Source organism: Asterias rubens, chromosome 7 (genome assembly GCF_902459465.1).
Source record: "Asterias rubens chromosome 7, eAstRub1.3, whole genome shotgun sequence".
Classification (NCBI taxonomy): domain Eukaryota; kingdom Metazoa; phylum Echinodermata; class Asteroidea; order Forcipulatida; family Asteriidae; genus Asterias; species Asterias rubens.
The window spans coordinates 12,273,036-12,288,404 of record NC_047068.1 but is presented as its reverse complement, the minus strand read 5'-3'; the positions used below and the strand labels follow the sequence as shown (position 1 = coordinate 12,288,404).

Here is a 15,369-nt window from a genome sequence, read left to right as displayed (position 1 = left end):
AGACAGGCTGGCAGCCTAAGTAATTGTTCACCTTTGGGATGCTGGGCATATTTACAGGGGTTAAGGTGTTTTGGAGATGCTGGGTCCACATTGTGTCAAAAACCTGTAGTTTTTCTTTCTGATGATGCACAGTGTCTATAAACCTTCTGAATTGTAACATCTGAAGGGGTACTGGGTCTTGAATATGGGCGAACCCAGGCCACCAAGCCATTTTACAGGAATGTTCATATTCAGCAAATCTCATTCTTGTAGAGTCGGGTAAACCTCCTGAATTGTAATATCTGGGGGGATCCGGGTCTAGAATAAGGGCAAACATGGGCCAGCAAACCAGTTTTCAGAAATGTTCACATATTCGCCAAATCTCATTTCTTTCTGTAGTGGGCAAACCATTGATCAAGTTAAACACCCCCCCCCCCAAGCCTTAGTCACAGGTTCATATATCCCATGCATTTCCTCATTCAAAAAATATTACAAACATATTTAGAAAAATGTCAAACTATAGTTATAGTTTAAAAAAAAAAACATTTCAGTTTATGCAATTAATATCACTTGCTTCATTTTCATACAAAATACATAAACAGGAGACTAATCAAAAAAAATTGTGTATTGCTGTTGGCACCAGCACACCAATAAAATAATAACAATAACAATAATAGTGGTTATTTTTAATGTGGCATGTCTGTTATAAATTACAATCCTGGCGCCGTAATGCCAAATTTTACGCGACCATAATACAATACCTTGCAACAGACACAGCCAGCATTATGGAGTAGGGTCGGGGGAAGCAAAGCAAATTTTTTGTCCCCATTTTAAAGGGACACATGGCTTGGATCGGTTAAGTTGGTCTATGAAAAGCGCTTATAACCTTTTGTTATAAAATGTAATGGTTAGAACAATGTTTTGAAAGTAGAATACTATGATACGCAATTATGCCTCGAAATTGCACTATTTTCCTTTCACTTTGCGAAATAACTGGGTAGGCCATTTTTTTAGGGAAAGATTTAACGCAAAAATTTGACGAGTCCCGTCTGAATGATTGAGCAACTCGCCTGATCTTAACGTATCCCTGAAAGGTTAAGGGTCTTTATGACCCAATTTGCATAAGACTTCTACTTTTGAGCATGTTTTCATCGGCAGAGCTATACGTCGGTTTATGAATGGACAATGCAAGCTGTTTTTCTCGTAATTTAAACCAAAAAACATCAAAACAATTTTGACAACATAAATTGTGTCATCACTTTAACTAATTATATAAATGCTATACAAAAAGTAATTATACAATGAAATAGAGAAAATGAGATGTCAATTGCATAGGAATATATAGCTATTTTGTTGCAAATTTAAAAACTTAAAAACATCTGTTCATTTTGTTGTCCTTTTCCGAAAATAGTTCATTAATTACCTTTATCCGTAGAAAATTATTTTGTATGCAACGTTTTTGACTCTTGTGAAACAAATTGGTTTTAAATTAACAAAAGCTGTGCCACAAAAGTGTACAGTTCCATAAGTTTCACATCATGGTGTCATGTTGTAACCTCACCAACCAAATATAACCGCAGCCGTTCACAACAGCAAGTGCAGCACCGGCCCACGTAATCGCAAACGACCAACCGAAGTATAAGAGGTCATACGGCGATAGGCCAAGCTCATCAACCGTCCACTCCGAGAGAAGCTGGTCACTGCGGACTGTGAAGACAATTAGACCGGCGGTGAGAACGGCGCCTGTGGGGAGAGAGACAATGTGTGAATCACTGAGGGTAATTAACCCTCGGGTTGATATATACGGTGACCGTCGGTCTGGTCATGTTTACGGATGACCGATCTATTGGGGACGGACACCATGGCTCCAAGGATAAAAACACACAAGGCTTGTCATTAATTTTTAAATGATATAGTTTTTCATTACCACTCTTTATGTTTTGCGTAAGGTTACCTCTTTTGGTAAGGAGTAAAGAAAATTGAAATGGTATATAATTTCAAAATTGCTTAAGCAAATGATAAACCATATAAATATGATGATTGGAGTGACGTATTACTCTAACCTTGTCAAATCTACTTTGTTTGGAAAAGGAAATTATATATTGCAACTAAATATCAATTATACACAATGTCCCACAACGACAAGTTATTAAAAAGATGGGAGTTATATTAAATGGAGGAATGATTGCAATCCCAACCATGTCAAGCTCGTTCCCACGGGTCAGGAATCCACACTCAGTCATGTTATAAACGCTGGCAACGAGTGTGAGGAATAAGGGGAAATCCCAGACTGAGCAATATTTGGAGAAACACGTGCACGATGTCACGGACCTCATTGGACAACACTTTCGGTTGCCACTTTTCATGAATGAAGTGGACGGGATCAAATCGTTGAATCATTTGACTGGCTGGTCTGTAAATATTGTGTAGGCACCTGGTGGATACAATGGGAAACCTTTCTGCCAATCACCAAGAGAGGGCGCTCTTCACCAGGTAATGTCAACAACTTAGGAATAGGAGAAGCATGAGTGACGGTCACTGACAGCAAAATACCTTGTGTTTTGCGTGTTTTGATTTTGTATTTTAGATTAGCCAAACTGTTTTTTGTTTTTCATAACACATTGCCATCATAACCAAACTGTTCTGGACCAGGACGTACTGGACACGAGTTCCCCAAGGATAACAAGCGGTGTGCATGAGTTTTTGGGAGTGCTTCTTCTAGGGCAATTAGCAAAAATTCCAAAATGCTGACCTACCAAAAATTGAGAAGGAATCTGAAGTTTAGTTGTATGACAATGTATCTGATTTAATTTTCAAGAGGCTGAGAGACTTCTAAATATTTTTTGAGTATTTTTTAATTTTTAGCATTTACCATTGTTTGCTATAGAAGTTGTGCACTCTTACCTTTCAAAAAGTCTCAAGGAGAACATTAACTGTAAATCTCCAGAATAAGAAAAGCCGGGAAGGGCAGAGAAAATCGTCTCAAACATGTGCTATGTCAAACGTCATTTTTGTAAAGAAAATATGAATTTGTAAGAGTGGAAATAAAGACACAAGACACAGGTGTGGTATTTGATTTACTCTTAATAGTGAAATATACCGTTTAGTTATTTATGTGAGGTGTGTACTCCATGGAATAAAACTCCAAACGAACGGCAGCATTATGTTTCATGGGTATACAGCATTCGCTGTTGTATTCAACACAACAGCTTTATGCATCAGTGATTGCCAAACAAAGGCCCCCGTTGAGCCCACGAAGCCGTTTGCGGGTTGCGGGGCCATTTGCGAGGCCCCGCAAATCTCTTGCGTGGTCCCCGTTAATTTTCTCGTGGGCCCCCTACCCCACGGTGATTTTGCGGGGGTCCCCGCCACGTACTCGTTGCCCCTCGCGGGTTACCCTCGGGGGTTTGGAATTACTTGTAGCTGGTGCTGGTACCAACCGCACGTAATTCAAAGCCCCCGAGGGTAACCCGCGAGGGGCAACGAGTACGTGGCGGGGACCCCCGCAAAATACCGCGGGGGTGAGGGGGCCCAACGAACAAAACTATACTAACGAGGGTAGGTCCGACCTTGTTAGCTTGTAAACAAATGTTCCCCAACTCGAATGCCGCAATATTAAAAGACAGAATACGGACATTCTACCATTTAAAAGAAAAATATTAAATGCATTTTCCCACAACGGCAAAAAAAAAAAAAAAAGGGTACGTCGACATTATAGCTTGTAAAAAAATCCAAACTCGAATGCCGGCACTATTAAAAGACGGAAACGGACATTCTACCATTGACAAAAAATTGTAAAAAAATATAACAAGGGGAGGTCCGACATTCTTAACTTTAAAAAAATGTTCCCCAACTCGAATGCCAGCAATATTATCAGTCGGAATACAGCGCCATTTTACCATTAAAATAATTGTTCATTGTCCCAGGAGGGCAAAAATAAACTAGGAGGGGAGGGTCGGACATTCTTAACTTGTAACAAAATGTACCCCAACTCGAATGCCGCATTATTAAAAGACTGAAACGGACATTCTTCAAAGTCTCAAGCGGCATTAAAGAATTCTTTTGTGTACAATTATTCAGGCCGCCTTCCCTATTATCATTGAAGGTATTCATGCTACCCATGCTTGAAGTTATTACTAGACTTGTTGCGGGGACTTTGTTTGGCCCCGCAAAACTTGCCACTCGCAAGTACCACCGCTCGCATGGTACCCCGTTCCGTCCCCGCAAATACCCGCGGGGGTGCGGGGGTCCCCCGTACCTGCCACGCAGTTTACTCGCGGGTACCCGTTCCAAACTCGCGGGGGTTTGGAATACTTGTGGCTGGTACTGTAATAGGAAACCAAGTTGATTGATCTAGTTGCATTTTTGTTATGTTTAGATTCTTATGGGAAATGGGATTTTTGTAATCCTTTTTTCTGACTAACCTTTCTTAGAAGGTACAAAGTGCATGATGTACTGTGTCAATACCATCTCGTATGAAGATGCTCCTGGCTTTATGAGAAGTAAACTCTGAAGTAAGATGCTCAACTGTGCAAAGAAATAGACTTTTTTGAAGTGCATCATTCAAAACAATTTTAATTCCATACTCAAATGTGTTGTTTTGAATTACAACTGGGGTTTGCTTCTCTAGTGGAAACAAGTTTTTTTTTTTCCAGATCTAAACTTTTTTCTGCAGAAATTGAAAAAAAGAAAAGAAACTAAAACAAAAATGATATACAAGTTAATTTTAATTTTACGTAGATAATTGAAATGCATTACAAACCCACATGTTGTAATACAAAACATGGACCATAGTTTAGGATACACAGCATACGCGGACCCACACATTTCAAGTTAAAACTTGATAGGTAGCTGGAACACTGTGTCTGACTTAATACTGATAAGTTCAATAGTTCAGAACAAAAGAAGAAATTTTGCCATTCCTTAACTAGTTTATGTACAATTAGACTTGGCTTAAGCAAGGTCATGACTAGCAAGTGTACATCTTCAGATTCCCTAAAACAAGAGAGGCTTCCTGCCATTGAGTCTACACATTCTTCAAACAATAAATCAATTTAATATTCATTCATGAACAATGAATCAGATTTTACATTCATAAATACCTCAGACAGTTTCGCTATTCCTAATGGTGGAGAGCGAGTCACGTGGGGGTGTTTAAACGGTTGATAAAGACCAGCAGGACCTGTTTATAACCGGTTGTTTTCGGACCTGTTTAGATGCATATACGCGCTAGTCTGGTGCAAGACGTTTCATATTTCTCGAAAATTGGGAAACGTCTTGCACCAAGACTAACTACGCGCACATTGCGTATCTTAAACTGCCCCAGTCATAAAAATGCAACACACGTATAGAGCTCAAGGCACCAGAAAACGGATAAGTTAACAGAGATTCTTACTTTATTACGCCTTTTCAGCACAAAGGCATTTATGAATGGGAATAAAAGAGTAGTGACTCGTTCTTAAACTGCTGTGGCTCGGGCCTTTATCAACCCTTTTATTCCCCTTATTTGTAACAAATCTTGTCAATATAACTATAAGCCAATCATTGAAAGTATCTTACCTAAGCTTGTGTATACTTCCCTCATCACATGATGGGAATTAGAGGAGAACATCTTGGCATGAAAATGTAAACTTGTTTCCTTAAAAAAAAAAAAAAGTAAACCATACAACCACGCATTACACTCAAGTCACAGTCATCTTTGCTCCGTCAAATCAAGTCATCTTTGCTCAAGTCAAGTCAAGTTTCAAGTCATCTTTGCTCAAGTCAAGTCTCAAGTCATCTTTGCTCAAGTCAAATAAATCAAGTCATCTTTGCTCAAGTCAAGTCAAGTCTCAAGTCATCTTTGCTCAAGTCAAGTCAAATCAAGTCAAGTCAAATCAAGTCATCTTTGCTCAAGTCAAGTCAAGTCAAGTCATCTTTGCTCTAGTCAAGTCTTGAAGTCAAATCAAGTCATCTTGGCTCAAGTCAAGTCGCAAGTCATCTTTGCTCAAGTCAAGTCAAGTCAAGTCAAGTCATCTTTGCTCAAGTCAAGTCAAGACACAAGTCATTTTTGCTCAAGTCAAGTCGCAAGTCATCTTTGCTCAAGTCAAGTCAAGTCAAGTCAAGTCATCTTTGCTCAAGTCAAGTCAAGTCATCTTTGCTCAAGTCAAGTCAAGACACAAGTCATTTTTGCTCAAGTCAAGTCAAAGTCATCTTTGCTCAAGTCAAGTCAAGTCGTCTTTGCTTGATTGTTTTTTTGGCAGGACTTGGAAAAGAATACAATCAAGACACAAGTCAAGACACAAGTCATTTTTGCTCAAGTCAAGTTAAAGCCATTATACACTTTCGGTACAGAAAAAAAATATTTTTACAGGGTTAACAGAAGGTATTGGTGAACGACTTATCTTGAAATATTATTTCATGAAATGCTTACTTTTTGAGAAAACATTAAAACAATGTCAATTTTCAATGGCGAGAATTACGGATTTATTTTAAACACATGTCATGACACTGGCAAACGTGGGGAAACGAGGGTGGGTTTTACCGCTAGTTTTTCACAGGTTTGTTATTTTATATATAAGTTGTGGTACACAAAGTGTGAGCCTTGGACAATATTGTTTTAATACCAAAAGTGTCAAATGGCTTTAAGTCAAGTCGTCTTTGCTCAAGTAAAGTCAAGTAAAGTCAATTCATTTTTGCTCAAGTCAAGTCAAGTCAAGTCATCTTTGCTCAAGTCAAGTCAAGCCGCAAGTCATCTTTGCTCAAGTCAAGTAAAGTCAAGTCATATTGGCTCAAGTCAAGTAAAGTCAAGTCATCTTTGCTCAAGTCAAGTCAAACCAAGTCATTTTTGCTCAAGTCAAGTCAGTCAAGTCGTTTCGCTCAAGTCAAGTCAAATCAAGTCATCCTTAGTCAAGTCAAGTCATCTTTGCTCAAGTGAAGTGAAGTCAAGTCAAGTCAAGTCATCTGTTTGTTTGAAGTCAAGTCACATCAAGTCATCCTTGCTCAAGTCAATTCAAGTCATCTTTGCTCATGTCAAGTCAAGTCATCCTTGCTCAAGTCAAGTCAAGTCATCTTTGCTCAAGTCAAGTCATCTTTTTATCAAGTCATCCTTGCTCAAGTCAAGTCAAGTCATCTTTTGCTCAAGTCAGTCAAGTCAAAGTCATCTTCGCTCAAGTCAAGTCAAGTCAAGTCATCCTTTGCTTGATTGTTTTTTTGGCAGAACTTGGGAAAAGAATACATTCCTTAAACAAATACAGCGTTATCTGTGTATTTACTTGCTAATGTTGTGAATATTCTCAGCAGTTACAAAAGGGGAAACTTACAGATAAGACATCATCAGAATCAGATAAAGCTAAGAGTAGACCAGACGGAGACTATCCCAATGCTCACAGGCTAAAATGTCAGATGGTGGTAGCTTACATAAACCAGTCAGAGTCTCACGTCTCATCTAAAACAAAGACAATGTGGAAATTATCACAGGCCAATACTAAACACTAGTAAAAGAATTTAAGTCACCTGGGCCCAGATTCATAGAGCTGCTAAGCACAAAAATATGTTTAACATGAAATTTCTTCCTTGATAAAAAACAGGATTATCAACCAAATTTCCATTTGTTGCATATTAGTTTTTACTGGTATTCAGCTGTTGTTTGCTTATCCTGAAAATCACATGGAAATTTGATTGATAATCCTGTTTTTATCAAGGCCAAAATATCATGCTAAGCAATTTTTGTGCTTAGCAGCTCTATGAAATTTGGCCCTGGAAATATATATTTTTTTGGTCAAACATAAGAGTAGATGTTTATGAACATAAAACAAGTTTTTTAGTAATTGTTCGTCACGATTTATATGTAAAAAAATAATAAAGTTGTGTGGGTTGACTCCGCCTATCCACTTGTGTGACGGTGATTGAAGCAAACTTTGCCTCGATCGAACATTGAACCCACCCTTGTAAGTCCAAGTTGGAGTTTGTACAATTCTAAAACAGTTTTGTTCTTGCATTTTTCTGGCAATGCTGACCATGTGCACTGCTGCTGGATGCAGCAAAACAACTAAAGATTGGGTAAGTCTGCAACTGTTTCCTGCAGATCCCAAGTATAGGTGGTTGTGGGCCGCGAAAGTCAGACTCACATGGTCCGGTCCGCATCTTTTTTAGCACTGTGCAGCGAACACTTCGATCTGTCGTGTTTCGAATCCGGAATGCACCACACATTTGACATGAAGAGAAAAGTTATTCTAAAGCATGACGCCATCCCAATAATTTTTCCAGCTAGTTTGAAGTCAAAGAAGATACCTGAAAGGCGTGATAAATCTAGAGGTGCATTTGTCAAACGTGAAAAAATTGGGGTAAAGGCCCAGTCCCACTGCAGCGATAACGACGCAAAGAGAACCCATTCCATTGGTTGAACGAGCGTGTGCGTATTCTGCGTGGAGCAACACAACCAATAGAATGTGTTTTCTTTGTGTCGTGATTGTTATCGTTATCACGTTATCGTTTTCGTAGTGTACGGGGCCAGACTACATTTTCTCTTCAAATATCACGCCTCAATTTATGTCAGGAACAGCGCCCTCTCTGGTCGGGGCCTACTCTTAAATTTGTAGATAAAATAAAAACTTATTTTTCAGAACCTTAGTTCTTATTCCACATATCAAAACACATATTTTAGTGACAAAAAATTAATTTTGACAAAATACCACTTCCAGGTGACTTTAAATTAATGATTGAAACCAACAGGTCCATTCAGAATGTGCATCTTCAAAGCAAGTTAGAGCTGGTAAAAGATTTTCACTTTCCCTTCTATTCAATGGGGGAAATTAAAGCTTTCTTGCCAGTAAGCATTTTGTTCAACACAAAATGTTGCAGCTTAGTTCAGTTGTTAGATATTCTTCTTCTTGGGTGATTGCACATCTCTGTCAGCTGATGTTCAGAATGTTTTGGGCACAGTACATGTAAAGCCAAATGGTCATGATTTGAAAGTTCAGTATTGACCCCTTTCACACACATCACACGCGGCAACTGTGCTATGCTCACCAATTTGGTGGTCAATAGGTTTACTGTAAACGCTGGGTCGCCTAAAATGCACGCTTCACTGAATAACGCACACTGACATTGACCACCAAAATGGCGCATCAAAGATTATTCTGATGATGGCGTCCGGTGAATTGGGTCAAAAGCAGCATTCTACTGCACAAGGGAAATTATTCTTACCTCAAGAGGCTTGTCAGGCGCCAACTGTTCAGCTATAGAGGCAAAATGTTCTTGATTCATGAAGGTAAACGAATCCTGCAGGCCCAAAACAACAACCAACCAAAACCATGAGTTGACAAGTTAGTTGAAATTGTAAATTAAAATTATAATTGGGAAATTAATTGGTTTAGGAAGTTTACTTTCCATGAAAATTAACAAATTCTCTCAACAATTGTATTTTCTATTACTGGTTTGGTGTTTTAGGAAGAAAAAAACACAACCAAAACTATATTATAATAATAATAGTAATAAAACACATTTATAGCGCCAAAATCCATTAAAAATTCTCCCATGCGCTTAACAACAATAAAAACTATGTCAAAATACACAAGAATCAGACGTTTTACATACAAGTAAAAGAGATAATGTAAGCGAACCTGATTAAATGAGGAATCTAATGATGAGCTGTCATCACTCAGGCAGAAGCTGCTTCTCTTTTGGCTTGATGCTTGCCCATACATCCCTGCCATATTACCAAACATACTACTTTGAACTGGACGATGTTCTTCATCAAACATCTTAACAAGTCTCTCTACAGCATCCTTGGTGCCATGCTTCAGAGATTGCAGCAGGTCCAAACACCTTCAAGGGATAAATTTTAACAGTCAATTACAATGGTAGTGAACACGAAGGAAAGAAATAAACTTGATGATGTGGGATGACAAGAAATAAACCATTTTTAGAATTTTTCTTTTTTAAATCATGACTTTGTAGTGTCTTTCAAAATAAGTGACACTGGTTTTCATTTCAGGTAGTAGAATGGCATTAAAGCAAAACATGAAAAGATTTTAAAAAAACTTTAAAAACTCCAGGAACTTTCTCTTGAAACAGCTTCATTTGTCATGATGGAAATGTTACTAGATCTCCAGTGACTAAGTTTAGAGATTGAATGATGGAGCACATGGTCCATATTTATATGTTGGAAATTACATAAGTGATGGATTTTTAGTTTGAAGTTTCAATTGTCTGGAGAAAAAAATACATAAAAAAAAAATCAGGTTACCATGCTTTCATCAGGAAAATATTGAATTTGATACTTGCTATGTATGTACCATGTTTACTGTTTTTTTTTGCTAGATATAAAATAACATTCATTAATACCTCAGACAGTTTCACTACTCCTATTGGTGGAGAGCGCATCACGTGGGTGTGTTTAAACCTTTGTTTATGACCAGTAAAAAGTGTTGAAACATGAACGGACACGCGAGTTTGCACCTGTGCTTATAAGACAGTTTCTTCATTCCTATTTGTCGAGAGCAACGGCCTAATGGACACATCAGGCGATACGCGCGACGCGCACAGCATTCCCTTCTAAGGAGATATTTATCCGAACGCAGCGGAGGGCCTTACCATTTCATAGCTCGAGGGTGTTGGGTTGAAAGAAATCATTGAACAATTGTAATTTTTGCATTTATTTTACTTTTTTACCAAAAAGTGTTGATGTTGTTTGATCGAAAAGGTATTTATGAATGGGAATCAATATGTGTTGAATGAATGGGTTTTCAAATTATGGTTTAAACCACGGAGGAAAGAAGAGAAGGAGCTCGAACAAAGGGACTTCAAAAGTCGAACCCGTGGTACCGCAACCGTTTAACGACACCTCGTAATCACCCACCTACCTTACACAGGCGACCTGGCGTATGTGAGTTTGCGCGTGCGCACTTGGTTCGTCACTCAACTATGGTGTCGTATGTCGTATGGATATAACAGAAAAACAACTTTTTTGAGACCTGATAAAAATTGTGTACACTTGTGCTCACCAAATCGAAAAACACAATTAAATACCAACCACCCTCGTGTGCTAATACCCAAATTTTGAACCACCGCTAGTGACCAGAAAGTCACAAAAAATGTAAAAATATGCCATGATGTTTCCGTGAAACACCACAAACAGTAAATGAAAACGTGTATATTCACAATTCTTGTCTCCAATGATTCAACTTTACACGCAGGCAAGAGCGCAGACTGGCGGTACCACACATTCTGTACAAAGAGATTTAATCCTACTTGTTAATTGGCCGTCCAGCTGGAGGTCTCCTATCTTTTTCCACTGGCCAGACAGGGGCATTGTCAGAGTATTCTGCGGTTTTGCGGGTCGTTCAAGCTCCTTCTCTTCCTTCCTCCATGTTTAAACCCACCGAGGCCTGGTTCTTGATAATTTACCTTGACTTCGTTTTGGTAAAATTATCAAGAACCAGACCTCGTTGGGACTAAACCACTAGTTGAAAACCTCTTCACCACACATTGATTCCCTTATTAAAGGGTCTATGTACTTTTTGGGGACAAAAAAACACAATGTCCACAGATTTACATTAAACTTACCCAGTTTTAAAATAATGATAGATAACTTCCCTGAAAATATTATTGCTGAGGTTCTGTAGTTTTTGAGAAATAAGTAAAACAATGTCATGAAAATCATTTTCGTCTCACTGATCCTGAGAAGACAGTTATTCTAGCATGTAAAAATGTATTTTCATTACATTGTTTTACTCATTTTCTCAAAACTACATGTACAGCACCTCAACATCTAATATTTTTAGGGAAGCTTTCTACTATCATTATCTTCAAACGGTGTAAGTTTAATGTACATCTGTGGAAATTGTGTTTTGTGTTACAAAAAGTACCCAAATCCTTGATGGTTAAGTTGAAAGTGTTTGCGTTTATAATTACTTCCCTTAATCCAATAACACTTCTAACACAACTTTAGTGTACATAATTTAATGACTTGACAGGGCATGGAGAAAATCATCGGATTACTGCAATCTGAGATCATAGTACAATGTTTCAATGTTGTCATTTATTGTGTCTCAAATTAAGTTTATTTTAAAGGATAAACATAACTTTTGAATGATATAATATAGTCAATATTATTGACTAATACTTTGCTTTTACTAAAAAATTGAAGCTTTGAGCTTGAATCGACACATCAACTATGGATTACATTGATGTTGAATGGAATATTGTGCGACAAAATGTCAAGTGAATGAACTAATCCAATTAAAATCATCACTAAACTCCCATCAAATGTAAATTCCTTTCAATATTTATACTGTTTAAAAAAAACCCAGCAAAAGTAAGCATGGTCGTCAATACATGATTGTGCAGAATATGCAGTCCTATTTATACTACAGTCAGTACTATGTCCCAGATAAACACAGGGAAACATTTGTTTTTTTAAGTACAGTAGATTTACTAAGAAGTTTTTTACAAAAGTGACAATAGGTTTTCTTGGACCAGCAAAGTCTTCGGATGATGCTCTTTCAATGGCGTTTTGGTGTGACCCACTAGCAGGTAGCACAGGGTAAATGATTCAATATCCAATACAATAACAAAACAGCTGGACAACACTTACGCCTGGTCATTGATGACATGATCAGTAATTGTTTGTACTATAACTTCTTCTCTTCCCTTGCTCTGAACACCAACAGATCGACGCTCAATTTCCTCTTCAATCAAAGGTCCTAACACCTCTTCTATTCGACCACGTATGTATTTCACAAGCTCATATCTACATGGCATCAAATTAAATAGTTAGAAAAAATGCATTATTGGAGGAACAGTCATTAAAGTATTCAAGCAGTACCCTACGTAATGTTTCACCCATTCATACCATTAGTCAGGAATCCCTAAAGTGAAATTTTTGAGACATTTGAGAGCTTCATATATGTAGGCCTTAGGTGCATTTTTTATTGAAATATCCATAAAGTCAAGGCTCATTTTGGGGTTCTAGGGGACCAGGGCTGATTTCACTAACGTCTATGTTTGCGATCATCGCTAACACACTTGCGATGAGATCGCAAACCTCAAGCGTTTCACTTAAGTCATCGCATTTGCGGAGGCGTTAAAAGGAAATAAAGTTTTTGTACGAGGCTAAAAATAGTGACCTTTGACCCTCCGCAACAAAATCGCCAGTCGTCGCTTGAAAAATGAAATGGCATTGTGCAGTTTATATGTAAATCGTTGTCATTTTGGTGCATACCAACTATTGTTGAACGATGTTTAGGCATTCATTTACAAGGGTTGAGGCATTTATAGGCCTATGGCCTGTTATAATTTTAGATTTTAATAAAAAGTTTTTCGTAAATCTGTTGTAATGGTTGGATTGATGAGAATTCTGACATATCTGTCTAATAATACTAAGATTGACACTGTCAATTTGCCAATACATTACACATTTTTTGTTAAAATGATGGTTAAAATAATCGAACCCAGATAGTATCTCCTTTTTACCAATAAGGGGGCTCTTTGCTGCAGTTGCGTCGCTGATAGTTGTCATCAGCAATCTGAGTCTACCAGGTAAAAGACAGCAAGACTAAAATAATGTAGCGCCACTCATTTTACTCTAAATCACGGACAAATTATAAGCTATAACTATAAGCACAGAACGGCGCAATGTATCATAAGTTTGTGATGAACTTTTACTTTGCGACCACTAACATGTCATCCCCAGATTGTCATCGCTAAATAAAACTTTGCGATGAGTATATTCATCGCTAAGTTTTAGTGAAATCGTCGGCTAAAAATCCATCGCTAAGTTGCGATGGATTTTAGATTTAGCGATCGATTTTGGCGTTTGCGATGACCAAAACGCATTAGTGAAATCGGCCCCCGTACTTACCCAAGGAACTACCCAACATGTGCCCATCCAGTCTCAGGGGTCTCAATGTTTGGCTAGAAGCTACCCACAGGTGTACCAACAACCCAAAAGCGAGCCTTCATTAAATTGACTCGTACTATTAACGTCATGAATTATAAAGTTATAATGATCATATGCATTTGAGTAGTAGTTATTGTAGTTTTTTCTTAAATACAGGTATTATTCCTGGTAAATCCCCAAACTTTTGTACATTGTTCATTATACAATGTACGAATACATACATAAAACAGAAAAATACAAACCTGTGAAAATTTTCATCTGTCTCTTCCAAGTGTAAGACCATTTCCTCAGCAGCTGCCATGTTACTTGCAGCTCTTAATGTTGATTTGATGCTACTAATAGTTGACGAATGCTCGGAAGAAGATCTTCCTCCCCTCCTAATGGATCTGCCATTATCCTAAAGTTAAGGAGAATCAAACTTTACAAGTCAAAGTCAAACTCTATACCACAATGAAGGTTCTCCTTTCTCAATTAATAAGATACATCCAATTTATGGAGTCATAATTTTGACTCAATAAAATGGCCGACCGTGTTTAAATCGCAAAGTGAAAGGAAACCATGCAATTACGAGACACTATTTGTGTGGATCATCGTATTCTACGTTTAAAACATCTTTCTAGCCATATCAACTTCATGAAAAACAGTTTCAAACGCTTCTCATGGAACAACTCGACCGATCCAAGGCAACATGTTCCTTTATGGTAATTAATAATCCTCTCCCCTTTTTCTTGTCATGGCCTTCTAGCTCGTTAACAACAAAATTTCAGAAATTTCCCTTGTACAACTCCTCAAAGAAATTCGTCCATCCATATTTGCATGTTTGCAGAGACATCAGATTGTCTGCTGACCACCTGACAATCCTTTAACCACAAATTCATTAAAATGGTCGTTGATGGAAAAGGGATAATTCATGGCACGTTTCGAAATTTTTGTGTGGAAAAAAATACTGCAGGCGATCAAAATTTTGGTGGACTCGCCCAGCGATTGAGGCAAAAGTTAAGGGAAACCCATGGGTGGCATGGTTGGCTCGTGCCTAAAGCGCTCGTCTCTCACCAAGGTGACCCTGGTGCGATTCCCGGCCAGGGCCATAATGTGAGTTGAGTTGTTTGATGGTTCTCTGCTGTGCCACTAAGTTTTTCCAGACCATCCGATTTTCCTCCCTCGGAAAAAATCAAACACCTTCGATCTTGGCTGTGCTCTGTGGTCATGATGGGTTGCTGTGGCTGGCAGCCAAAAGCGCCCTTGCATGCCTGCTTCTCGAACGCGTTGTAGTCGCGTCCTTCGCAGTTCAGCTCTTAGCTGCGAGTAAGGATGATACATTTGTAAGCCCCCCCCCCCCCAAGTACTACTAGTAGTAAAATGCTTTACTGTTTTTGATGATTTGAAGCTTGAAAGTTTGTGATGCAGAGTCTTTTTTGTGAAAATAATGAAATTTTGTGAAACTAATTAATTTTTTCTGCGGTATCTTTCAGAGCATGCGGGCAGTGGACACAAATCTATCATTTTCA

The 15,369-nt window shown here is 38.2% G+C and overlaps 2 protein-coding genes across 2 annotated transcripts in view; both read right to left on the bottom strand.

Moving 5' to 3' along the window:
* Positions 1-889: 889 nt before the first annotated feature.
* Positions 890-15,369, bottom strand: part of LOC117292997 — a 17,238-nt gene continuing 2,758 nt past the window's right edge. Inside the window, exon 4 of the mRNA XM_033775197.1 lies at positions 890-1,722. Within this exon, the coding sequence (XP_033631088.1) occupies positions 1,511-1,722 (212 nt within the window). The 3' untranslated portion in view covers positions 890-1,510. The remainder of the gene's footprint in view (positions 1,723-15,369) is intronic.
* Positions 4,431-14,190, bottom strand: LOC117292998 (protein broad-minded-like). Its single transcript, XM_033775198.1, has 7 exons — positions 14,104-14,190; positions 12,557-12,712; positions 9,582-9,786; positions 9,166-9,240; positions 7,281-7,405; positions 5,539-5,617; positions 4,431-4,506 (listed from the first exon to the last, which is right to left on the bottom strand). Exons 1-5 carry the CDS (start codon positions 14,160-14,162, stop codon positions 7,310-7,312), a joined length of 591 nt encoding a protein of 196 aa, XP_033631089.1. The 5' UTR covers positions 14,163-14,190; the 3' UTR covers positions 4,431-4,506; positions 5,539-5,617; positions 7,281-7,309.